The sequence below is a fragment of the Mustela nivalis genome (genome assembly GCF_964662115.1).
Source record: "Mustela nivalis genome assembly, chromosome: 1".
Taxonomy (NCBI): Eukaryota; Metazoa; Chordata; class Mammalia; order Carnivora; family Mustelidae; genus Mustela; species Mustela nivalis.
Genome location: NC_139020.1, coordinates 163,054,473 through 163,078,310, shown reverse-complemented (window position 1 = coordinate 163,078,310; position 23,838 = coordinate 163,054,473). Strand labels below are relative to the sequence as shown.

Here is a 23,838-nt window from a genome sequence, read left to right as displayed (position 1 = left end):
AATGGTGGGGCTGGGCTGTTGATATATAAGAGGAACGAGCAGCCCTGGAAGTTTCACGCCTTGGGAGGGGTCTGACCATCAGCGTCCGTGTCCCCGTCTACCCATGCAATGGCTCCTGGGAGCTTTGCCTCCAGCGACATCTCGACATCCTCAGTGTCCTTGCCCTCCACAGTGGGGTCGTCCGGGCTGTCTGGGTCTGAAGAGCCAGGTAGGTCCCCGCAACCGGTTCCTTGGGTGTCCTGGCCCCTCCTCGTGGCACCCAGCCTCCTCTCCCAGCCCAGCACCAGCTCCCACCCTAGAGGCTGTGGACTTGAGGTGCTCATTTGGCAGAAGAGCTGATGCCTGGACTTAGCAGGGGCTGGGGAAGGGAGCCAGGGTCTGGGGACTGAGGCTGGCCCAGCTCAGGGGAAGAGCGCAGAGCGAGCCTCCTCCGCAGCTGGAGCCCATTTCCTGTTGGGGGAGGGCTGGCAGCCACACTGCAGCTGAGGGCAGCTAGTTGGAGGAAGGGTTGGGGGAAACCAAGAGCAAGCGTTTGATGCTAGGCTGGGCCTTGGATTTAGGGCTGTGTCCCAATTTGCAATCAACAAACAATGCCTCAGGGTTTCTCTGGATATGGATAGGTCCATTCCCACCAGGAGCTCTTGGTCTGATGGGGAAGACTGCCTCATTAATGGATGCCATTTCATAATGTGGTACGTGCTCTGACGCCAGGAATGCAGAGGGCTGTAGGAGCCCCAAGGAGTCGCTAACCCACACTGGGAGGTCGAGGAGGGCTTTCTGGAGGTGGTGACCCCTGAAGGATGGTCGCCTTTCAGGTGGCCTTACCCAGAAGAAATGGGGGTGAGTAAAGTCTCCTTCAGAGAAGGTTGGAGGGTGGGTTCCAGGTGCTTTGGAGCCTGGGGCAGTGTTGCTCACCAGTCCTTGAGAAGTCAGGGCAGGTGTCCAAATCATGGTACTGCATGGGCCTTGAAGGATGAGTGAGGGTTACCTGAGGGACCATGGGGGAAAAAGGCCACCCAGGCAAGAGAAGAGCACAGACGAAGGCCCAGAGGTGAGGGGGTTGGGGCAAGCATCCGGGGAGTCACAGGCCCTCCTCTGGCCAGGGGCAGGGGGGCGGGTCAGGAGGAGGGGACAGCCAGGACCTGCCAGCTGAGCCTCCAAGACTTCACCAGGGCCTTGGGCCCTTTCCACTGAGGGCAGTGGGAAGGGCAGGGAGGAGAGGTGCAGGGGGAAGAAGGCTGCGGTCCTTGGGATGGAGAGGGGGGAAGTCTATGAAGAAGGGGTGGGGAAGAGAGAAGAAGGGGTGGGGAAGAGAGGTCCAGATGTCCTCCAGGTTCTTGCTTGGGTGTCCAGGTAGGTATGGTAGGTGCCATTCCTGGGAGAGAGAGGATGGTAGACAAGTTTGGGGAGCTAGGAGTTCTTTTCTGGTCATCCCAGGAAATAGCCCGCGTTGAATAATGCAGAATGAGAACTGCATTCAGCTTCAGGGAGTGGGGAAGAAAGAGACTTGGGGTGGCTCCCTGGGATAGGGCCTGGTGTAGAGGAGGCAGGGGAGGGGTTAGAATTGTCACTGCAGGCCAGGCCGAAGGACACCACAGCCGGGAGGGTGCAGACTTTCTTAGACACCCCATCCCCACTGTACAGAAGGGAAGACTAAGGCCCAGAGAGGAGAGTGAAACTCCCAGGGTCCTGGGTGTGGCTACCAGCAATTCCACCCATTCCCAAGCTTTTGGCCCAAAGTCCCCAGACAATGGGCTCTTCCTGACCTGGAGGCAGCAACAGTTGAATTGGATTAGGTCTCTACAGTTCTTTTGCCTTTTTTTCCCCTTCTACTTCAAAATGTGTTTTAAAAAAACATATTTTCTAGCCAATTAATTCCTTTTAAAAAGTCTTTCATTTTTGCAAATTGATCAGAAGCCAACATTTCTAATCACCACATTTAAATCGGGCTTCATATTTAAAACACTTTCATGCCCCTTATAGTGACCAGCAGCTTTTCTTCCCTTGATCCCATTTTCTTTTACAACTTAAAAAAAATAAATAACAGATAATTGAGATCTCAGGAATTCACATACCATTCAATTCACCCATTTAAAGGGTGCAGTGGCGGTTCGTATATTCACAGCTGTGTATCCATCTCCACAGGCAATTTTAGAATACTTTCATCCCTTTAAAATAAAACGTGTAACCCTTAAAGTCACTGCCCCTCCCCACCTCGGTTGCTCCCAGCAACCACTAATCTACTTTCTGTCTGTGATTATCCCATTCTGGACATTCATATAAATGGCACCCAGCATGTTTTCAAGGAAGAACTTCATTCCTTCTTTCGGCTGGATGATACTCCATTTTATGGCTAATATCATGTTCTGTTTATCCAATTCATTAGTTTATGGACATTTGAGTTTCTACTTTGGGCCATTATAAATAATGCTGCTATGAACATTCGTGTACAAATCTTCATTTGAATATGGGTTTTCATTTCTCTTGAGTTTAGGTACCTAGGAGTGGGATTCTTTTGTAACTTCTTATGTATGGAAACTTCCAAACGCATGCAGAAATAGACTGAGTGGCATAGTGTGCCCCCCCTACTCCCTTCCCTGCGCACCCATCGTCCAGCTTCAACACTTACCGGGTCCTCGGTACTCTTTTTTCACCTACTGTGTCATTTCATAGCAAATGCCAAGGTTATCATTTCACCTACAAATAGTCCAGCATTTATCTTTGTTATTTTTAATTTAAAAAAAAAATTTTTTTTTTGAGAGAGAGGGGTAGGTGTATGTGTAGGGGGTGGCAGGGAGAGCGAGAGGGGAGGACAGAATCCTAAGAAGTTTCCATGCTCAGTGCAGAGCTCGACCCAGGGCTTGATCTCACAACTCTGAGATCATGACCTGAGCTGAAATCAAAAGTCAGACACTTAACTGACTGAGCCACCTGGGTGCCCCACCTTAATTTTTTAAAGCTATTTTTAATTGATATACAATATTATATTAGTTTTAAGTACATAACCATACAAATTCATTATTTGTATGCATAATGAAATGCCTACCATGATTAAGTGTAGTTATCCTGTTAGTGCTATCAAACTGTCTGACTTATTTCACTTAGCATAATACCTCCTAAGTCTACCCCATGTTGTTGCAAATGACAAGATTAGGGCTGAGTAATATTCCACTGGATCCAAGAGTATGTCTTCTTTATCCATTCATCTATTTGTGGACATGAGTTGTTTCCATATCTTGACTATTGTCAATAATGCTGCAATGAACATAGGGATGTATATAGCTTTTTGAACTAGTGCTTTTGTTTTCTTCAGATAAATATGCAGAAATGGAATTGCTGGATGGTGGGGTAGTTCTATTTTTCAGTTTTGAGGAACCTCCATACTGTTTTCCAGAGTGGTTGCATCAGTTTACATTCTCACCAGTAGTACATAAGGGTTCCCTTTTCTCCACAGCCTTGCCAACACTTGGTATTCTTGTCTTTTTTTTTTTTTTTTTTTTTTTTTAAGTAGCTCCATGCTCAGCATGGAGACCAACACAGGGCTTGAACTCACAACCCTGAGACCAAGACTTGAACTGATATCAAGAGTCAGATGCTTAACCAACTGAAGCAAGCAGGCACCCCTATTTATTTCATGTCTTTTTACTATTAGCCATTGCAACAGGTGTGAGCTCCTGCCTTCGCTGTGGCTGTGATTTGCACTCCCCTGATGATTAGTGATATCGAACATCTTTTCCTGTGCCTGATGGCCATCTGTATGACATTGGAGAAATGTCTATTCAAATCCTCTGCCCTCTTTTTAATCAGATTGGTTTTTTGGTTACTGAGTTGTAGAAGTTCTTTATATATTTTAGATATTAACCTCTTATGGGATATATCATTTGCAAGTATCTTCTCCCATCCAATAGGTTGCCTTTTCATTTTGTGATGACTTCCTTCGCTCTCCAAAGATTTTTTTTTTTTTTTTTTTTAGTTTGATGTGATCCTAACAGTTTATTTTTGCTTCCGTTTCCCTCGGTATTTACCTTTAAAAGAAGAGAGCCTCTTACAAAGTAACTGTGATACCATCAGCAAACCCCCCAAAACATCACCCTTAATATCCCTGAACTTCTCCAATCTCACATTTATCTGTTTGCCTCCCCTCCCCCCGGTTGGCTCATTTAGGTCCTGTTCTGAGTTTGAACAAAGGATCCCGCGTTGCATTTGCTTGGACGGGCTCTGCAGTGTCTTTATCTCTAGGGCTCCTTCCCACTTTTTCTGGTCCTCCTTGTTTATTTGTAGAAGAAGCTGGGCTGTGCGTCCTCACAGGCTGGATTTCGCTGATTTCCTCCCTGTGGCCCTCTCACCGAGCCCCTGGATTTCCTGTAAACGGGTAGTTAGGCTTAGACAACTGACCTGATGTATTTGGTTTTCTAAAAGGACTATTTAGTTCTTTCAGTGAGGCTCTAAGGAGTGCCCGGTGTGGGCCCAGCCTGGCGCCAGTCACTGGGAGCCAGTGGCCAGACAGGCAGCCTGCCCCCCCACCCCACCTTGGGCTGCTCACAGGCCAGCAGGTGGGGCTACCCACCTTGGGTATATCTGATCCCCTCCACAGACCCCCCCCCCCCCCCCCCGCCCGCCATGTGGCATGCCTGGTGGGTGCTCTGCCAGGCAGGTCCATGGTCTGTCGGGCCGAAGTGGGGATCTGGGCACCAGGTGACGTGCCACTGTCTGCCCGCAGGCCCGAGTCGCAGCGCCATCCGAGGGCCTCGCCGCCACCCGCCTGTGCTGCGCATGGTCCTGGAGGCACTGCAGGCGGGAGAGCAGCGCCGGGGCACCTCTGTGGCTGCCATCAAGCTTTACATCCTGCAGAAGTACCCTATGGCTGACAGCCTCCGGTTCAAGCACCTGCTGAAGCAGGCCCTGGCCACGGGCATGCACCGCGGTTTGCTCATCAGGCCCACCAACTCCAAGGCCAGGGGCGCCACTGGCAGCTTCAAAGTGAGCCGAGTGGGGCTGGGGGAAGCCGCAGGGTGGGAGGGTCTGGGCCCCAGACTTTGAGCTTCAGCCCAGCTCCTCCTCCCCAGTCCCCACCCCTGGGGGGCTGTTCCCCATCTTCTCTCCTTGTCTTCCTCCTGTCTTCTTGGAGATACCCTCTCCTCTAGGAGGGTGGTGCTGTGCCTCCGTTGAGAGCTCCAATTCACCAGCTGCATCTGCCTTCATCCCTGTCCCGTGTGTCCTATGACCCGGGACTATCTCAGCTGTGTTCACTCAGAGTCCTTAGTGCCCACAGCACCTGCCTGGAATTCTCCATCATGGACAAGGCACACCCAACCATGGGCTCTAGAAGGTCACAGGTTTGCACCCCACACTCTCTGGCTCTAAACCCCAGGTCTCCAGACCAGGGCTTGCACCTCCCTAAGCCACCCCATCCTCTTCTTTCAAAGAGAAGGGTCCTGGAGGGGAACCATCCAGGGATACCTAGAGCTGAGGGCAGATTGGGCATAAAATCCAACCCCAGCATGTGATTGTCAGCTGCCACCAGGGAAGTCTTGGGGACCTGGACACGGGGTCTGTCTTGCCATGTGCTGGGGCCCAGCAATGACAGTTGCTCTAATGTAATCATAGAACACTGTGGAACTTTCTCAAACTACCATGTTCCGGTCCCTGTGGTAACCAGGTGGCTGAGGACAGCAAGTTCCTCACAGAACTCCCAGGCGAGGGTCAGAGCTTGGACACAAGCTATGGCAAGTCCAGGGGCACAGGGCAGGGGGGCTGAAGGAGAGCAAGACATGGGCACTGAGGGTGCATGTGGCTGGGTTAGGCTGCAGGACCTGAGAGCCCAACCGTAAAGTGGGCTGTGAGGAGGGGAAGCGAGGAAGGGAGCCCCGAGTGTTGTGGAGTTAGGAATGTGTGTGTGCTAGGAGGGGAGGTTGTTTCTGGTCATGATGATAATGAGATTTGGGGAGCAGAGGGAGTAACATCACTAGAGGCAGGCTGTAGAAGGATGAGGCCACCTGTTTGCCAGGGACCCTCACATACCCCTGCCCCTCACCCACTCCCTGATGGCCCCATTGTAAAGATGGGAAGACTGAGGCCAGTGAGAGACCAGAAGACTTGGCTGAGTTCCACAGGAAGTTGTGAGCTCTCAGCTCTCTGACTTGGAAGGTCCACCCAATCTGCCCTCAGCTCTAGGTAGGGAGGCATGGAGGTATGAGGCATGAGGTGAGGGGCAGGGCCTAGGTAGGGGGAGGAGGAGGGGGAGTCAGAGCCATGGTACATGCGAAGGTGTATGGGCTGGGCGGTCGAAGAAGATTTGTAGATTAGCATATCCGAGGATGGGTCTGGACTCACAATGTATGCTGCGCAATTTACTCCCAGGAGCCTGGTTTTGAGCCTTCCAGACTTCGGGGGCAGGAGGGGGTTTGCCTATGCCCTCCTGCCAGCCACCTATGCAGGAAGTAAGAGAACCTAGGATGTGTCTAGGAGACTTGGGCCCCCCAGCTATCAGTGGCAGCACCCCTCCTCAAAGAGCCGTACGGGGATAGAATGTGTCTTTGGCATCTGGCATCTGGGACGTGCTCATGCCCTTGACCACCTTCTTCCCCCTTTTAGAACAAGGCCTTCTTCTCTGAGCCTCGTGTAGTGTATAGGGGTGTGAGACCCTGAGAACTTATCTTCTCAATTCCACTCCATTCCCTCCTCCACCAGTTGGTTCCCAAGCATAAAAGGAAAGTCCCACCCAGGAAGACATCCACCAAGACCGCCCCCAGGAAACCCAGTGAGGCCAAGGAGAAGGTGCCTAAGAAACCAAGGGAGGCAAAGAAGGACCCTTCCAACCCAGCTGAGGTGAAAAGGGGACTGAAGAAGCCTCGAGAGGCAAGGATGGCTCCTCCCAAACGAGGTGCAGCCAAAGAGAAGGCTCCCAAGAAAGGTGGCCAGACCAAAGACCAAGAGGCAAGAGTGAGTGAGGCCAGGAAGGCCTCTCAACAGCCAGACAAGGCCCCATGGGCTCCTCCAAGTGCCACTGGGCTCAGTGAGAATTCAAAGGTCAAAGGCAGAAGGAAGAGCCAAGGTAGGTGTGTGAGGGGGCTGGGAGGAGAGCTTGGGGACAAGGGTTTGTGGCAGCTGCTGGATATGAGGTGGGAGGGAAGGAGAGGCCTGCTCTGGGGAAGGGGTTCTTTAATACATGTGGCTGAGTGCTTGGCTTGACCTGGAGAGTTGGAGAACTCATGGTAGCTGGGGGTCGGTGGGTAGGTTTAGGGAAGGGGAAACCCAGAGAGAAGAGGAGCCTGGCTCATCTGAGAGGAGTCAGGGGAAGTTTCCTAGAATAAGTGTCCTAGGGAGGACAACAGCCTGTGCAAAGGCCCAGAGGCATGAAGAAGGTAGAGGTATTGAGGAAGTGCAAATTGTTCTGTGTGCAATGTGGGAAGTAGGAGGGGGAGCCTGTGAAAGGCAACTGGGAGTCTGGACCAGATCTGGAGGACAACAAAGATGTGGAAGGACTTTGGACAGGGAACAGCTAAGGTACAGAGTATTTTTAAAAATCTATCACAGCTGCCATATGGAAGGCAGCCTAAGACTAGAGACCAATAAACCAGTTAGGGATCTTTGGTGCGGGTGAACACAGAGCAAGTGGGGTGCTCTGCCTGGTGCCTTGCTCAGGGTGGGGGATGGTGTCCCACTGTCCAGTTAATCCCCCAACCATCCCATGAGAGAGATGCTGTTGGGCACCCAGGCTCAAAGAGACCTACTAAAAAAAAAAAAAAAAAAAAGATACCAACTTCCTTGCCCCAGGTCATAGCCAATAAGTATCAGAGTGAGGACTAGGGCCCCTGAACCTTCAGCAGCTCCTCCTGAAAGGGCTCCTTCCCACATGCTCTCACCTACCCTCTGACAGGTGGTGAGGCCCCCAGGAAGACAAAAGCTGGGAGTCAGAGTGTAAAATCCACGGTCCCTAAGGTAGGTCCTGCATGACTTCCATGCTCTGGATCTCCATGCTGAGCAGGCCAGAGCTTGGGCATCCTGCACCCGGCCCCTGGGAGGGTATAGGGGAGGGAGAATTTGTGGAGAAGAGAGTAATTTTCTTTGATACAAAGTTCTGTTCACTTCCATCTGGCCTTCCTGTGCTCTGAGGATCCTCACCCCTGTTTCCCACATAAGACCTAGGCTGAGGTTGGGGCCCCTTGTCCAAAGCCACCCAGATTTCTCCCCAGCTTGGAGCCCACTGGGATTTCAACCCTATTCTTGTGGGCTCTAAGCTATGCGTCCAACCCTGCCCTACTCTGTTCTTACTTATGGTTTGCTTTCTTTCATAGGGCAAGAATGGTGTTGCTTCTCCAGTCATAAAGAAGGAAAACCACATCCCTAAAGAGGTCATTGCCCATGTGGCCAAGGAGGGGTCCAAAGCCAAGGCCCCTGCTCGTCCCAGGGGTGGTGGGTCTAAGACGGTACCTGAACCCCTGGCCAGGAAGATAGAGGCCCCCAAGGGCCCGAGGAGGCCGGGCATGCCCACCAAGGCCTCATCATCCAAACTGGCCAGTAGGAAGGCAGAGGCTGAAAGCTAGAGCTGGGGTGGAGACCCGGAAATCCTACCCGAGTTTTTATTCCCCCCCAAACTGTCACTCTATTTATTTCATTGTAACCTATTTATCAATAAAGACTTTTTTCCGTCACAAATCGGTGTGGGTGGAGGCTGAGGTCTAAGGATTTTGGCCACCTGCGGCTCGAGTCCAGATAGGAGAACCTTCCCTGGCGGGGGGGACAGGCTGTATGACATAAAGGGCTGCTGTGGGGGTCCAAGCCATGTAGGGGCCTGTGGAGGGACAGGAGGGGTGTTAAATCCAGCCTGAAATCTGGATACTGCTTCCCAGGAGGTGGATTTTGGTCCTAAAGGATGAGCAGGAGACAGCCGAGCAGGGAAGGGCACTGTAGGCAGAGAACCCAGAATGTGCAGTAGGACTGGCCAGTATCAAGGAAGGAGGGGGTTTGTGGCTCTGAGAGGACCTCAGGATGGGGGGAGGGTGGGCGATGGGTGGATGAGGGGAAGGTAGATAGTGGGGGGCGGAGCTGGGAGGGTTATGGGCAGGGGAAAGAGTAATGTGGTTAGTGTGTGTTTAGAAAGAGCCCCCTGGGGGTGCCTGGGTGGCTCAGTCAGTTGGGCATCTGTCTTTGGCTCGGGTCATGATCTCAGGATCCTGGGATCGAGTCCCATGTTGGGCTCCCTGCTCAGCAGGAAGTCTGCTTGTCCCTCTGCTGCTTCCCTTGCTTATTCTATCTCTCTCTGTCTCAAATCTGAAAGAAGAGTCCTCTGGCTATGGAGAGGACCATTCAACAGCTGGTTACTGAGCAGGGCCCTGCTCTAATCAACAGGAGGAGGAGAGAGTGCAAAGGCCCTGTGTTAGAAACCTGCTTGACAGGTGCAAAGAGCCTCAGGGAGTTCCATGGGGCTCGAGTCCAATGAAGAGGGATGGTAGTGGGAGATGAGATCCATGTGCTTTAAAAACATGTGTGACCCTCTTCCCAGAGGGAGGTGGAGTCTGTGTCCCTGCCCCTTACATCTGGGCTCTGTGATTGCTTGAATAGTAGAATACCGCAGAAGGGACATTATTTTTATGACTGTCTCTGGGCCTAGACCTTAGGAGACTGGCTGCTTCTGCTCCCTGTGTGTCCTGTTTATTTTTGTTTTTGCTCTTAGAACTCTTCCACCTTGCTGTGGGAAGGTCCAAGCAGCCAGTGGAAAGGAACAGAGGTACCCTGATTTTTAGCTCCAGGTGCCATCCCCGACTAATCTGCCAGCCAGAGGAGTGTGCTACCTTGGAATCGAAATTTCTAGATGCAGTTGAGCTGCCTGGGCTGACACTGCATGAAACAGGGACATGTTTTCCTTCCTCTCTGAACCCTGTCCCAACTTCAAATGCACGAGGAACGTATGGTAGAGCCGCCTTACCTGTGGTTTCATTTTGCTTGGTTTCTGTTATCTGTGGGCAGCCCTGCTCTGGAAGCAGGTGACCCTCCTGATGGATCATCTAAGAGTTGAGAATAGCCTAACACTAGGTCACAGTCCCTCTGCCCTACCCCTCGTGGCACCTCCTCGTGCAGACCTTGTATCCTCTCCTGTCACAAGAAGGGTGAGGACCATACAATAAGTTACTCTGCGAGAAAGAGCCCGCAGTCCCATGATTCTGATTCTAGTACCTTATTACAGTTGCTCGATTTCATTACTACTTGCTGATCTCTTACTCTGCCTAATTTATAAATGAAATTTTTCTGAGTATGTATGTCTAGGAAAAGACATAGTACATATCAGGTTTGTACTGTTTGTGGTGTCAGGCTTCCACGGGTGTCTCCCCGCGGAGGTGCGGGGGCCGGGCATAAATGTAAATGGTTGTTTTAAGCCCTGAGGACTGGGGTGGTTAGTAACGCAGCAGTAGGTCACCACACAGAGACTGTAGGCTAAAGCTAGATCAGGAAGGGTGTCGTCAGCCAGGGGAAGATCCCTGGGTTTCATTTTAATCATGAGGAGGAACCATTAGAGGCCTGTGAACAGCTGAGTGCAGCAGGGGACACGGGCAGCAAGGAGGCCCCGCCATGGTCCTGGTGAGGGGAGCTGTTCACGGAAGGAGGGCTTAGAAGTGGTACGTTCTGAGTAGAAGTTTCAGCAGGGTGGATGGGGTCTGTTGAAGTATTGGGTGGAAGAAAGGGGTCACAGAAGAGTCCACAGTGTGGGGTGGACACAACCCGGTGACCCCACGGTGACCATTTCCTGGGGTGAGGACTTAGCCCAGGCAGGAGGCTGTTGAGAGGGAGCCCAGTCGAGGGGTGACAGCTGAGGCAGGGAGGGGCAGAGAAGGAAGGGGTGAGGAAGTGCGCAGAGGAAGGTAGGAGATTGGACGGGACTGGGGAAAGGGGGCAGACAGGGCACAGAGGGAAACCGATGTAGGCCAGCACGGAGCATTGGGCAGTTCCTTCCTGCCCCTGCTCCCTCAGCCCTGTCCTCACTGCCTCGAATCCCATGTGAGGCTTTTTCTAGCTGTGCTACCAGCTTCCCTGGGGTATCAGTAAGGAGGCTGCCAGCTGCGCCCCAAGCGTACTGTGAGCAGACAGCAGGGGCCTGGCTGGCGCTTCCCATGGAAAGGGTCTGCTTGTGCCCTTGCTCCTTTCACAGTTTGGTAGGAGGTTGAGGGAGGCACCTGGTCGGACTCCTGGGTGGCATCCCTGGGCCTTGCGCCTCTGTGAGCTAGGGGTGGGGGGGGACAGCCTAGGCGGGACAGCATCCAGCACCCAGGAAACGCGGCCAAGTGTCCTCCCTGCTTGAGGACATCATGCTGAAGTGTCCATGACCTTCCATGACCTTCAGAGAGCAAAGGGGCACCTGTTGCTGCACGGCAAGTCTTCAGGTCCCCAGGTAACTATGGGTGGCTCACAGAAGTTGCCCACCTTCTGTGTTGAGAAGTGATCCCCAGAAACTAGAGAGATTTCTTCTACGTGCCAACGTGTTTCTAAACTTCAAGAAGGAACTGTGTGTTCGTCAGGCGTGACAACAGGCTGCAGAATATTTAATGCCACGGGAAGATGTCATGACATATGGTTGCATGGGGAAAAGGCAGGTTACGGAATGGTGCGTACACCCTGGTCCCAGATTTACACAGCCCCCGGCCCAGGTGGGCACATGATCCGGGCCAGTGTTCTCTGGGACATGAACTGTGGGTGGGTTAGGAGAGTTTGGATATCCTGACATTTCAGTAGGAAACATGTATTCATTCTAAAATCACACTAAAAAAAAAAAAAAATCCCTATCAAATGTGTCAATAACTTAAATTAGAAAATCTGCTGCTTAATGAAAAGGAATCAGTGCTCAGAATAGAAAATTTGAAAAGATAAAGAATCTGTCTCCACCCAGAAGCCCCTACAGGAAAAGGCTCTTTATAAAGCTAAAAATTGTTTTTCTTTTCTTACTTCTCTGTTCTCATTAATTCTAGAACTGGTATTTGTGGGATTTTGTTCAAAATAGTATGAATTTTTCTGTCCTAGTTCTTGATAAATGGGTGCTTTGCTTTCTCCCCCATTATAATGGAAAAATGATTAACTTGAGTTGTTTCTAAGTTGGAGCTAGTTCTCTAATGACCTTTTCTTGGGGAACAGTGATGAGCCTCACCCCCAGCTCAGGCCCAGAGCCTGTTGGGTGGGCTGGGGGTTCTGTGGTCACGCTGACCCAAAGGTGGACTCTCCTGAGGAAAGGACTGCCCCTCTGGGAAGAGCCTAGGATTACACTGGCCTTGGGGAAACTCACATTTCCTCACATGAAAAAAAAAATGGGGTTTTCAAAATTGAGGAAATATTTAGGGGCCATATATAAATATCAGTTTTCTTTCTAGGGCTGTCCCCTTGACCTCCCCATGCATATGGGGGCCATGGTGGCGCCTGCCTGGAGGAAGCACAAAATGGACACGCAACCTGATTTAGGTTCCCACTTTGTTACTCCTTGGCCTTTGAGGATTCTTCCACTGTGCTGAGGATCCAATTCAACATCTGTAAAATGGGTATCATGTTCCGTTCCTCACTGGCCTATTATAAAGGTAAGAGGAGCAGGGCCTGCCCAGGGGTAAGTGGCACGTGGCTGCCATGACATCTTCCTGGAGGGCCCATGAGAGCCCTCCAAGCCCAGGAAGGTCAGCTATGGGCCAGGCCCGGCCAAGCTGACTTTGTCCCATTGAGCCCTGCCACTGGCTCCCCAGGGCTCGGTCTGGTACATGCTCCTCCTCATGCAGGAACATGGCTAAGGCAGGGCTCTACCCGCCGCCGCCCTTCTCCTTTTTACTACGAGCACACATTTCCCTCCTTGGCCATCTCAGGATAAAGGCTTGAGCCCACAGCAGGTTTTCCCATCAGGCTTTTATTATAAAGAAGGTTCCAGAGCGTCCCAGCCACCCCCTCCAGCCCAACCCCCACAGGCTTGGAGCCAGTCCCAGCACTGGCTGGGTGTGCTGCAGGGGGAGCCGGCCCAGCCACGGAGGGTGGCTTCTCACAGGAACAGAATGGGTGATTTTTTTTTTTCAGGGCCTTGGGTGTTGGGGGGGGGGGGTCTCTGCCAGGTCTGCCTGTTCTCTGGAACAGTCCTTTCCAGTGTTGTGGTGAGAGCCCCTGGGGACCCCTCCCCAGGTCCTCTGCACAAGCGGCAGCTATTCACAGTTGGCGCGTGATAAGTTTTTTAATATATAAAAGCTTTAAAAAAAAAAAAGTGGTGCTATCTTTAGAAACACTTCCAGCAAGATCAAGTAGCCCAGCTACAGCCTTGGTACAACATAAGCCCCTCTCCCTCCCTGCAGCCCAGCAGCGCTCAGCACCTGTCCCCTCGTGCTCTGCCCACCCAGCTGGTGGGGGAAGAGCCCACGGAGCCTGCCCATGGGCAGCCGCTCCAGCGACCGACATCTGACGCCGCCGGGAACCATGCGTTGCCAGGATCCTCTCTGGGTGATCAAAGATAGAGGGAACATTTTGATGGTTGAAGCAGAAACCACTCGAGGGCTGGCTCAAGGAGGCCTCCTCTCCGCCACATGGGATGAGGTAGTGTTTCTGGCTGGGGCCTGGGGGCCAGGGGCTCATCTCCGGTGGAGGGCCCTGGGCCCTGGGTGGTGGGGCTCACAGCAGCGGTGGTGGTGGCAGAGCTGGGGGGGTGGGGGCTCCATCCAGGCTGTGCTTGGGGGCGGGTGGGAGCCTTACCAGGGGTGGGCTGTGCCTTTCAGGTCCCCAACCCAGAGATCAGGTCTGGGGGCTGGTGGGAGGGGACAGAAGTGCCCAAGGGGCTTGGGGCTGGGGACTCCTCTGCCTGGCGCAGAGAAGCCCCTTCCTGCCCCCCCCCCCCGCCCCCAGCCTCCCCGAAGCCGACCCTGCTCAGTCCTTCCCCAGCCAGAGTCCGAGGCACGGGGCACAAAGTGCGGTCACGGTCGTGCGCGTCCCCAGGCTCAGGCCTCGCTGTAGCACTCGTAGATGTTGTCTTCCATCAGAGCCACCACCTGCTCAAACTTGTGCTGCAGCTGGGTCCTCCGGGCCGTGGGGTTTGCCTCCAGGGCCGTCATGATCTGAGAGGGAAGCAAGGAGCAGCTGGGTCCCAGCCCATGGCCCTGGCCCCAGAGGCCCCTACAGCCCCTGCCACAGAAGATGGGGGGACAACACTGCCTGATTGCAATAGTTGGCCACCGGCAGGTGAGTCCCTGAGCAGGAGCCCCTTCTGGGGCTTCCCTGAGCAGAGGGGAGGTGGGCAGGGCTTCGTGGGGGTCACCGTGGGCCCCAGAGTACGTGCCTCCTGTCAGGGACCCACCTGCGGGCGATACCTCTTGGCGTATTTGTAAATCTCAGCCATGGCCACGTTGGTGTTGAACTCGTTCTGGTATTTCTAGGAGGAAGGAGGGGGGAGCGGGGAAGGGGTGGTGAGCTGACCCCTGGAGACCAGCCCAGCCTGGGGGGTGATACACAAACCCCCAGCTTCTTCCAGCCTCTCCCTGGAAGTCTGCGACCCCCAACCCCGTGCCCACAAGCCCATCCAGCGCCAGCCGCACCCGCGACTCCTCGGCCAGGTGCGCGTTCATCTCCTGCTCGCTGAGCGGAGTCATGTCGTGGATCTGCTTGTAGTAGCGCTGCACGATCTTCCGGTACTCGGGGATCTCCTTGGCGTACAGGAGCTTGTTGGTGGGCGAATCCTGGGCAGAGAGGAGGGGCAGGGATGAGGTGGCCAATGGAGACCAGACAGACCTGTCTGCTTCTGGCCCAACCCAGGTCCCCATGGCCACACCAATAGCCCCATCACAGCCGGCTTCAGTCCAGGCCAGGGCTCTTTCTCCCCACCCCTCCCCAGGCTGCCCTTTGGCACGGAACTCCTGCCCTATTTTCTAGGACACTGTTGGGAATGACCTGAAGCAGGGGGACCTGCTTCTTTTGGGGGGAAAGTGCACGGGCTGTAGGCCAGCTCTGTGTTGCACACAGGCTGTTTCATTTGGATCCTTGCTTAGGGCTGTGGGTCTTGGTGGCTAAGGTTGCTGGAAGCCTGATTGCTGGCTCAGTGGAATATTTCCCACTGTAGGTTTCCAATGCCCGAAAGCCAAACGTGCCAAGTATACTTGCAAGGCTTTGTCATAGGCATCCTGTCTGCGGAGACTGTATGTGAGAAGTAAGGGCATTCTATTTCTCTCCCCCTCTCAGCCTTGGAAAGTCCAGGGCTGGTGGAGAGGCAGGGTCATGTACCCACCATCCTGCAGCGCTGGGTCTCATCAGACCATCTCCTCAATGTTCCCAGCATCCAGGCTTTCATATCTCCCTGCCCTTGGCCAGGTAGGTCCCTCTGCCTAGAATACTGTTCTCCATCCTCTCCCCACTCAAAAGCCAGCCGGATCCTCTCCCCACAGAGGTCTTGGGGCTATCCCTCCTGTGTGCAGCTCAGAGGTCTTGGTCACCTGCCCCCTCCACCCCCACTGTTACTCAGTGACCACTTGCAGGGCTCCTGACCAGCAGGACAGCTGCTGGAGACTGGCTGGCTCTCAAGATGTCGCACCTGCCCACGCTGGTCTCCCACATGGATACGGGTGTCCCAGGGTCTGGCTCTAGGGCCCAGATGGTGAGAGGTGGTGGTGAGCACAGCTGAGGCGGGTGCAGGTTTCTGACAAGGGCCAGGTTCTGGGAGACTAGACGCCCCAGCTGGAAGCATGCCTGAGCTCCTTGGGTCCCCCCTCAAAAGATCCGAGACCCCGTGCCCCACTGTGGCCCTGTCTCCCCGCCCAGCCCGTGGGCAGTCAGCCCCGGAGCCGCAGACCTTGCCCAGCTGCAGGTCAGAGATGGAGCAGGCATCAATGAAAGCCTGAGCAATGACGGACAGGCAGGCATCAATGTGGTCCGTCTTGTCGATGTCGAAGACAAACTGGGGGTTTTTCAGGATGTTCACCCAGAACCGGAGAGGAAGGCTGTGGGAGGGAGTGATGGAGGCACCATGAGCCCACCCAGAGCATGGGGCAGCGAAGAAGTGGTTGCTGGGGGGGGGGGGTCACAGGAGGGAGGCAGCCAGGCGCCAAGGACAGGCTTGCTTTCCCCTGCAGGCCAGAGAAGCTTCAACCCAAGATGGAGCCTCAGTTTGCTCATTCGCAAAGGGCGCTGAAGACCATCCCTTCTGGCTGGGGTGGTGGAGAGGCCCTGAGCCGAGGTTGCGGCCTGCAGCAGGCCAGGCAACCTGCACGCCTGCCCCCCAGCTCCCACAGCGCCTTCTGTTCTCACAAGGAAACCTCAAATCCGGTCCTGGTTCTCATTAGAAGAACCCTCCCACCCCCCCACCCCCCGCCTGGCAGCACACAGCTCCTCCTTCCAGCCCTTGCACGGCAGCAGGAAGTCCATATTAGCTGGGGCCACGGAGCAGCCAGAAAGGGCTGGGGAAGGGTGGGGTCTGGATTTTTGGCCTTGGCCTTGGCCTCGGGACGCCAGAGAAGATTGGCAAAACCCCCACCCCCAGGGCCACCCAGTGACTCAGCAATCTGGCATGCATGGACACCCTCCCCACCAAGAGCTCAGAAAAGCCCCTGCAACTGGGCAGAAACTTCTAGGCTGTGTCACTTCTCCTAAGGTTCAGGCTTCAGTTCTCAACAAGTTGTGGGGTTCTGCAACCCAGAAAGCTAAGAAAGACAAGCCTTAGAGGAAGGCTACGAACAGGGTAGGGGAGTCAGAGCATGTGAGTTGGAGCCTGGTTCTGCCCCTGACATTGGGCAGGCACTTCTCTGTGAGCCTCAATGTTCTCATCTGTAGAAGGAAGCTGATGGTAACCACCTAAGGAGAGTGGAGGACAGAGAGGATGCTGAGGCCAAAACTACCATGCTTGCTTCTGGTTAATTCTTACAATTAAGGTGGATTCTTTTTTATCCCTCTGGTTTTATAGGTGAGAAGAGTAAAGCACAGAGTGGTGAAGTGACTTACCCAAGGTCACACAGCTAGGAAGTAGCAAAACAGGGACTGAATCCAGTCAGGCAGGCTGAGAGACCAGGCTCTGAACCCCTGCGCTGAGCGCCGTCCACAATGAAACAACAGAGCCACACATCCCTTCCTGCCCGCCCACGGCCCACACATCCGTGGCCCACCAACCTGTTGGTCTTCCAGATGTGCAGAGTGTCGGGATCAGAGATTCCCCTCTTCTCCGCCTGCTCTTCTAGGAAGTCGAAGAAGTACTTGACAGCCAGTGGGGGCTTGTCTTCTCGGATGCTCAGGATGGCCTTGAACAGGTCATCCAGAAATTTCTGCAGCGTGCCCTGCAGAGGATTGAGGGGGCTGCCATCAGCCCAGGGCCACTTGGGGAGAGTGAGTGGGCAACTCTGTGCTTAGGCTGGTGAGTGGGAAAGCCGTGCACCATCAGGTTGGTGCCTAAACTCTCTGGTCCTTCATTTTCTTGTCTGTGAAATGGGTTAGCAAACTCCTCTTCTCAGGGGTATTCTAAGGACTGACCCAGATACTGAGGCAGAGTGGGGGAGCTGGGAGGGCCAGGGTGCTGACTAACCCCTCTGGGCCTCTGCTGCCCTGTCATGCTGGCTAATACAGAAGTTGTTTGGGGGCGCCTGGGTGGCTCAGTTGGTTAAGCGTCAGTCTTTGGCTCAGGTCATAATCCCAGAGTCCTGGGATCAAGCCCCAAGTCGAGCTCCTTGCTCAGTGAGAAGCCTGTTCCTCCTTCGCCCTCTGCCTACTGCTCTCCCAACTCTCCCTCCACCCCCAGGCACAGGCACACGGGGGAGGGGGAGAAGAGGCCAGGCCCACCTTGGTGGACAGGAGGCGAGTCAGGTAGATCTCTGGGAGCACCTTCTTGCGGTGGCTCTGCCGGTGGGACTTCTTGGGTTCCGCCAGCTCGTCCGTGGGCAACACCTAGGAGGCCGGGACAGTGGTCAGTCTAGTGGCTGGTGCCCGGCACCATCCTTGGCCGTCCTGTGGGAGGTCCTATCCCAAGACCCACAGGTACGGGGTTCCATCTGGTTCCACAGATGCTTTGTGGTGCAAAAGGGATGCGGGGGATTCTGGAACCCATATCTGCTCTCCAATCCCTGGCCTTTCCCAGGGCCTGGGAATACTCTGCCCAGAGCCCCAGGGTGGCAGGAAGCCAAGTCCACACCCAGTGAGGGCGGGCACCCCCAGGGCCGGAGGCCGGGCACTTACCAGATGGAAATACTTCTCTGTGTCCAAGTCTTTCACTGTGAGAGGGAAAACACAATAAATAAACAAGAGAGAGGAAGGGGGGAGAGAGAGAAAGACAGAAATGGAGACGGAAAACTGGAGAGAGGCAGAGAGATCCAAAGCAATACCTAGAGAAAGTGAGAGAAAGAGAGAGCAGTAAAGAGAAACAGGCAAGAGAGATCCACACACAGAACGAGACTGAGAGAAAAAGGCCATAGAGAGAGATGACCACCAGGAGAAAGGAGAAACAGATGGGCATGAGGGAGACCCCAGAGGGGACAGGATGGCTGCCCTCACCCTCTCCACTGCCCAACCCAGAGCTCCTGCCAACCCAGACCTTGTTAACGGCAGGGAGAGACCCCAGATCATGCTCCTGACCTTAGCAGAAGACCCTGAGACCAAAGGAGCCTTGGACCCCATGCCTGGCAGCTGGGCAGCTAGGCCTGGGAGCCTGAGGGTGTGCATGGAGGGTGGGATGAAGGCAGGGATATAGCCCAAAGCCCTGATGGGCATGCCAGCCTCCCCCTCCAAGCCTGGCAGCAGCCCAGACCTCTTGAAACCACATCCCGCCTTCTTGGGGCCTCTCTCTGGCTACCCACAGGATCCCAGCCTGAGGAGGCCTGGCGGCAGGCCCTACCCAAACAGTACTGAGGCAGAGGGGCCTGGCCCAGTTCTTGTCCCCAAACAAGGAGACGAGAGCCTGGCCCAGCCCTACCTCTCGAAGCCTCGGTTTCCCTACTAGGGCTGCTCAGAAGGGGCCAAAGCCTGGCCTGACCCCCTCCCCGTGTCCACCAGTGCTACCTCGGCCCAGTGTGTTGTCCTTCTTGTCTGTGAGGCTCATGGCCAGGGAGGCACCTTCAGGGATCTGACAGGAGGGGAGAGGCTGAGGTCAGAGGTCAGAGGTTAGGGAGGGTGCAAGTGGGGGATGGGTGGGGCTGGGGACCCCACCTTATAGTGCGCCAGCGTGTTGAGCTTCTTGCGGCCATCTTCCACCACTGAGGTGTCATCCAGGTCCCGGAGGATATAGCTCTGTGTGCTCGAGGCAAACCACTCTGGGGACAGGGAACGGGGTGTCAGGGACAGGGACAGGCTGGAGGGGGCAGCACCAGGCTGGCCCACCCAGGGAGAGGCCTCTCACTCTCTCTGTGGAACCTAGGGCAAGCCTGCCTCTCTCTGAGCCTCTATTTTTCCATCTGTAAAATGCAGAAGAGGAAAAAGATCCAGAAGAGAGGGTTGTGGTGGGCACAGAGCAGGAGGTCTGGCAATGTCCTCACCCTTGAGGTTAATATACTGTTGCTGATGAAATAAGAAAAAGTACCATGTGTGAAGGGGATCATATACCTTCCATGACTCTCACTGTTCTTAGGTACTGACTCTGCCCTTCCAGGCTCCGGGTGACTGAGTGCCTGCCCAACCTCCTCTCATAGCCTATCCCGGCCCCTGCATGCCAGACCCAGGGAACCCCCTGCTCTGAACAGTCAGTCACTGTGCCCATTTATCCTCAAAACCTGGTGCTTGGAACAGGGCTTATGATCACAGAACAAAGGGCAGCTTTTTGGCCTAACCAGAACTCTTATTCATCCTTCAAAACCCACTCTAATTTCCACTCCTTGAGCACATCTTTCGTGAATACTTTTTACTGTTGTCTGCAACTTGCTCACTCTGCAGTACCCATCTCTCTGCCAGAGCAGGAGCTCCCTGGCAATGGGCACCTTGTCTGATCATCTCCATGTCCCCAGGGCCACAATCAGCGCACATTTCCTGAGTGAAAGGAATATGCAGCCAAAGCAGGAAAAAGTTCCCGCTGGAGTAGCCCAGTGCTGAGGCCCGTCACCCCACTCCTGCCCACCGAGGTCAACGTCCTCCGCACGTGGCCACTGAGAGTAGGGCACATTCTTGCAGAAGGCTTCCAGAATCTTCTCTTTCACCTGTGTCAGCGTGTCCGTGTCCATGGCCCGCACGCTCAGCGAGTCCATGCCACAGCCCTGGAAGGACACGTTCAGGTTCTGCGCAAGAGAGGAGGAAACAGTCAGCAAGCCCTTCCCATCCCTACCCTTGGCCCCAGGCAGGGCAACCACCTGCCCAGGACGGCAGAGTCAGGATTAGAGTCAGGCTGCTCTAGGCATGTAGATCCCTCCAACACCTGCCAGCCTGGGAGGGGGCTCCCACCTGGCTGCCCAGCCGCACAACTCACCCGGGGCTTGGCCTCAATGTTCTCCCGCAGCAGCCACTCCTCATTGAGTGTGTAGCGGGCCTTGCCTGTGATGGCATCAATGGAGCCCTTGTTGATCTGCTGCTTGATGGCACACAGGAGCAGGAAGAATGGCTCCCCAACAGTTTCCTGGGGTGGGCACAGGGCTGTCAGGGGCTGGGGCCCAGCCTGCCAAGCCCAGCCCCACCCTCCATGGTCCAGCCCTCCAGCCTCTGGCCATGACGTGGCCCCCATGTGGAACACTTTCACTGTCCCCCACCCCCACCAACACCTCCATGGCTGCCGAGGTAACACCCCCTCTGGGATCCTAGCGTCATTCTCCCCACCTCCCCCTGCCTCCTGTCCCCGACCCCTAATGTCTCTGTGGACTCCCAAGGTGGAAAACCACAGGCTGTGTGCAGGTACATTCATCTGGTCATCTCAGCAACTCTTGCCGGTATGGGATAGCATCCTCACTGCTGAGGCTCAGAGAGGACCATCAACCTGCCCAGGGTCACCCAGTGAGGAAGTAGCAGAGCTAGCCTTGGGCCCCAGATCAGCTGGCTCCCAAGTCAAACTTGAGCAAGTTTTGACTCTGCTAAACCACCCAGGGTGAGTTTAGGTGGAAGCAGAACACAGGATCTGGTCTTCAATCCCAGGCTGTTGACGGGACAGCGTCTTGGGCCAGGCTGGGCCTCATACTCCTGCCCTCCTACAAAGCCTTCAGACCAGAGCTTAGGGCCGCCTCTTCCAGGAAGCCACCATGAACCCTCCAGTGGGGTCCAAGGCCTCAGAGCTTGAGCGCCACTGTGTGGCCTTGATTACTCTGTATTTGCTATTTCCGCCTCCGTCTCTTCTAAACCTGGAGGAGTCTTAAGGGTTAGGACTGGGCCTGAGTTATGGTCTGAACACCGAGCGGGGGCCCAAAGGAAGACAAGGCAGTGGGGCAGGGGTGGGGGTTGACGACTGAGAAAACAATCTGGAACAAAACCGCCTGAGCATGCTCTGGGCCTGCTCCCTGAGCCCCTTCCACATCTGTGCAAAGGGCGTGAGGACCCCTCCCAGCGGAGCGGGGCTACCCAGTGACGCTGGTCCTGGGGGCGGGGGTGGGCTGGCCCCGCCTCACCCGTAGGCAGCTGTACATGCAGATGGACATCCAGTTGGTGAGCATCTTCTCGACCACGGACTCCGTGCGCCGCAGCATGAGCTTCGGGTTCTTGGCAGCTGAGGCATCGATGAGGTCCACCAGCAGCTCCTTCATGATGCCCGTGTAGTACTCGAGCTTGCCGTGGAGTGCGATGGTCAGCAGCGAGGCCAGGCTGCACCTGCGGGTGGACAGGCACATCAGCCCCAGGGTCCAAGGCGTGGCTGATGTGGGGGCTCTGGCGTGGCCCCACGGACCTGGTGGCCCCACGTCCGCCTGGGTGGGCAGTGCAGCTCAAACCCATCTGCAGAAAGAGCCACTTTCTCTAATGTCCACAGCCACCGCTGTGCCTGTGGGCCCCCGCCTTAGACACCCAGGCCCAGGAGAGGGAGGCACGTGGGGGCCCAGAGCCAGGTGGACACCCTCTGCCCAGCAGGCAGGGTAGTTTGCAAACCACCCCCGGCATGGGTCCAGCTAGGCCGAGCCCCGACAGGCTGTGTGGCCTCCTGCGGGCCCTTTCCCCTCTCCCAGAGCCTCACAGCCTGACCTGTCGCGCACTGCGAAGTCCTTCTGCTGCTCCAGCGCGTGCACGAAGACAATGAGGAAGTGCTTGTTGTTGAGCAACGAGGAGAACAGGCTGATCCCCTCTTCCATGTTGGGCCGGCAGCTCTCCGGGATCTGCGGGAGCAATTGGTGCTGTCTGCAGGGGTCTGGTGCCTCTGCCTGGAATTGAGGGCAGCACCTACAATGCCCTGAATGGCTCTGTGCATGCCTCCTGGGATGGTAAGTTTACCACCTTTTCATGACAGATGTCTCTTAACCCCCCATGATTGGGAATAATAGCTCAGTTGAGTTGGAAAGGGGGGCTCAGAGAATGTCAAGGGAGGTATCCCTGTGCCTAGGACCCTCTCGCTTTCCATTTCCTAGGCAGCAGGTGGAGTGGGATGTCCAGAAAGGCCTAATCCTCTCCCCTTGCCTCCTTGGCTTGAAGTCAGAACCTCTAACAGCCTCAATGGGGTTATTCCATGACTGCCTCCTGGGATGGACTCACTGTCTTGCAATGACTGATTCCTCCCAACTCCCCACACTTAGGATCAGTGGATCAGATGAACAGGAAAGTGAGGCCTGGGGAGGTGGGGTGGCTCTGAGGCATCCCTGTGTGTGTGCACACACATGCATGGGGTACTCACCTTCCACTCTCCCAGCAGTGGGTGGGTCTCCTGCACCGGGGAGCTGCCCTGGGAGTTGAGGGTCTGGGAGGGCAGTACATAACGTTCTTCATAGAGGGAGGAGCACTGTAGGGGTAGACCACCCCCCAGCATCTCAGCAGGGCTGTGGTCTCCCCGGGCTGGCAGGCAAGGGCCGCTCAACAAAAGCAAAGGAAGAGAGGCAGCAGGCCATGCCCAGGGGCTTTAGGGATCCAGAGACACAGGGAGGGGTGGCCCAACGGGCTTTGTGGGGGAAAAGGAAGGAGTAGAGCCTTCCCTTTAGATGCAAGGTGTGCAATGCAAGAAGGCACAAGGCTTAAGATGAAGCAAGAGAAGCTGAGCAGAGAGTGGGGGAAAGAGCAGAGAGGCCAGCGAGGACCATGGGTGTGGCCTCGTTCGGGCTGCTGCGTGGAGAGCAGCGTGCACAGGGCAAGAGGCAGACCACTGCCACCAGCATACATGTTCTGGCCAGCCAGGGAAGGTGAGGATAGGGCAGTAGCCCCTGAAACACAAAGAGGGGTTTGAGGCCAAGTCCAGTGGGCAGGAGAAGGAAATGCAGAGACCAAAACCCCTGAAAGGGACCCAGCATTGAGAGAGGCTGGTGGGGCACCAGGGGCCCAGGACAGCGTGGACCACCTCTGCTCATCCCCTCAGTGAAGGGAGAAGCAGGCCTTACACCCCAGGAGCACAGTGGGGTTAGTAGCTAGCTTCCATATGGACAAACATCAAACAAGTAGAGAAGAAAAGTGAAGGGAGAAACTGGGCCACCTCCCTTGGCAGGTGAGGGCAGGTGGCCAAGGCTGCCGTGAGCGTGCATGCAGGTTACACACTGCTCAAGGGGCCCATGGGGAACCACGTCTTCCTCTAGGTTGGCATGGCTCAGAATGAGATCAGGGAGCCCCTGAGGTGGCTGGCAAGGGTGCAGGCTGACCTTAGGGAAGAAGGTGCGGGTCACAAAGTGCTTATACTCCAGGAAGGGGATGCCCTGGCTGCGGTTCAGCTCCTTGGTCAGATCAGTCATGTCCGTCTGCAGCTCGGCAAAGCCTGGTGGATTGGCCCCCGGGGAGCTGTAAGTGGATCTCAATCCCATTCCCCAGATGGCAAAGCCAAGGTCCACAGCCCTGCAC

The 23,838-nt window shown here is 55.2% G+C and overlaps 2 protein-coding genes across 5 annotated transcripts in view; one reads left to right on the top strand and one right to left on the bottom strand.

Annotated features, from left to right (window-relative positions):
* Window positions 1-108: 108 nt before the first annotated feature.
* On the top strand, window positions 109-8,658 carry H1-8 (H1.8 linker histone; the record flags this gene model as incomplete). Of its 3 annotated transcripts, none has more annotated exons than XM_082698460.1 (5): window positions 109-208; window positions 4,721-4,980; window positions 6,691-7,054; window positions 7,880-7,941; window positions 8,298-8,658. In XM_082698460.1, 5 exons carry the CDS (start codon window positions 109-111, stop codon window positions 8,544-8,546), a joined length of 1,035 nt encoding a protein of 344 aa, XP_082554586.1. In that variant the 3' UTR covers window positions 8,547-8,658. The 3 variants fall into 3 exon arrangements, with proteins under 3 accessions (XP_082554586.1, XP_082554587.1, XP_082554588.1); XM_082698461.1 differs by lacking the exon at window positions 109-208 and adding an exon at window positions 479-840; XM_082698462.1 differs by lacking the exon at window positions 109-208 and adding an exon at window positions 533-692.
* A 4,200-nt stretch (window positions 8,659-12,858) lies between these two features.
* PLXND1 (plexin D1) overlaps window positions 12,859-23,838 on the bottom strand; it is a 57,458-nt gene continuing 46,478 nt past the window's right edge. Inside the window, exons 22-36 of one of the 2 annotated variants that reach the window (XM_082748349.1) lie at window positions 23,643-23,755; window positions 22,694-22,798; window positions 22,051-22,181; window positions 21,486-21,684; window positions 20,363-20,509; window positions 20,018-20,174; window positions 19,117-19,220; window positions 18,970-19,033; window positions 18,151-18,185; window positions 17,758-17,862; window positions 17,095-17,258; window positions 15,785-15,932; window positions 14,538-14,678; window positions 14,300-14,374; window positions 12,859-14,060 (exon numbers count right to left, since the gene is read on the bottom strand). In XM_082748349.1, the coding sequence (XP_082604475.1) occupies window positions 13,944-14,060; window positions 14,300-14,374; window positions 14,538-14,678; window positions 15,785-15,932; window positions 17,095-17,258; window positions 17,758-17,862; window positions 18,151-18,185; window positions 18,970-19,033; window positions 19,117-19,220; window positions 20,018-20,174; window positions 20,363-20,509; window positions 21,486-21,684; window positions 22,051-22,181; window positions 22,694-22,798; window positions 23,643-23,755 (1,805 nt within the window). In that variant the 3' untranslated portion in view covers window positions 12,859-13,943. The remainder of the gene's footprint in view (window positions 14,061-14,299; window positions 14,375-14,537; window positions 14,679-15,784; window positions 15,933-17,094; window positions 17,259-17,757; window positions 17,863-18,150; window positions 18,186-18,969; window positions 19,034-19,116; window positions 19,221-20,017; window positions 20,175-20,362; window positions 20,510-21,485; window positions 21,685-22,050; window positions 22,182-22,693; window positions 22,799-23,642; window positions 23,756-23,838) is intronic. The other variant, XM_082748350.1, reaches the window with a different exon arrangement.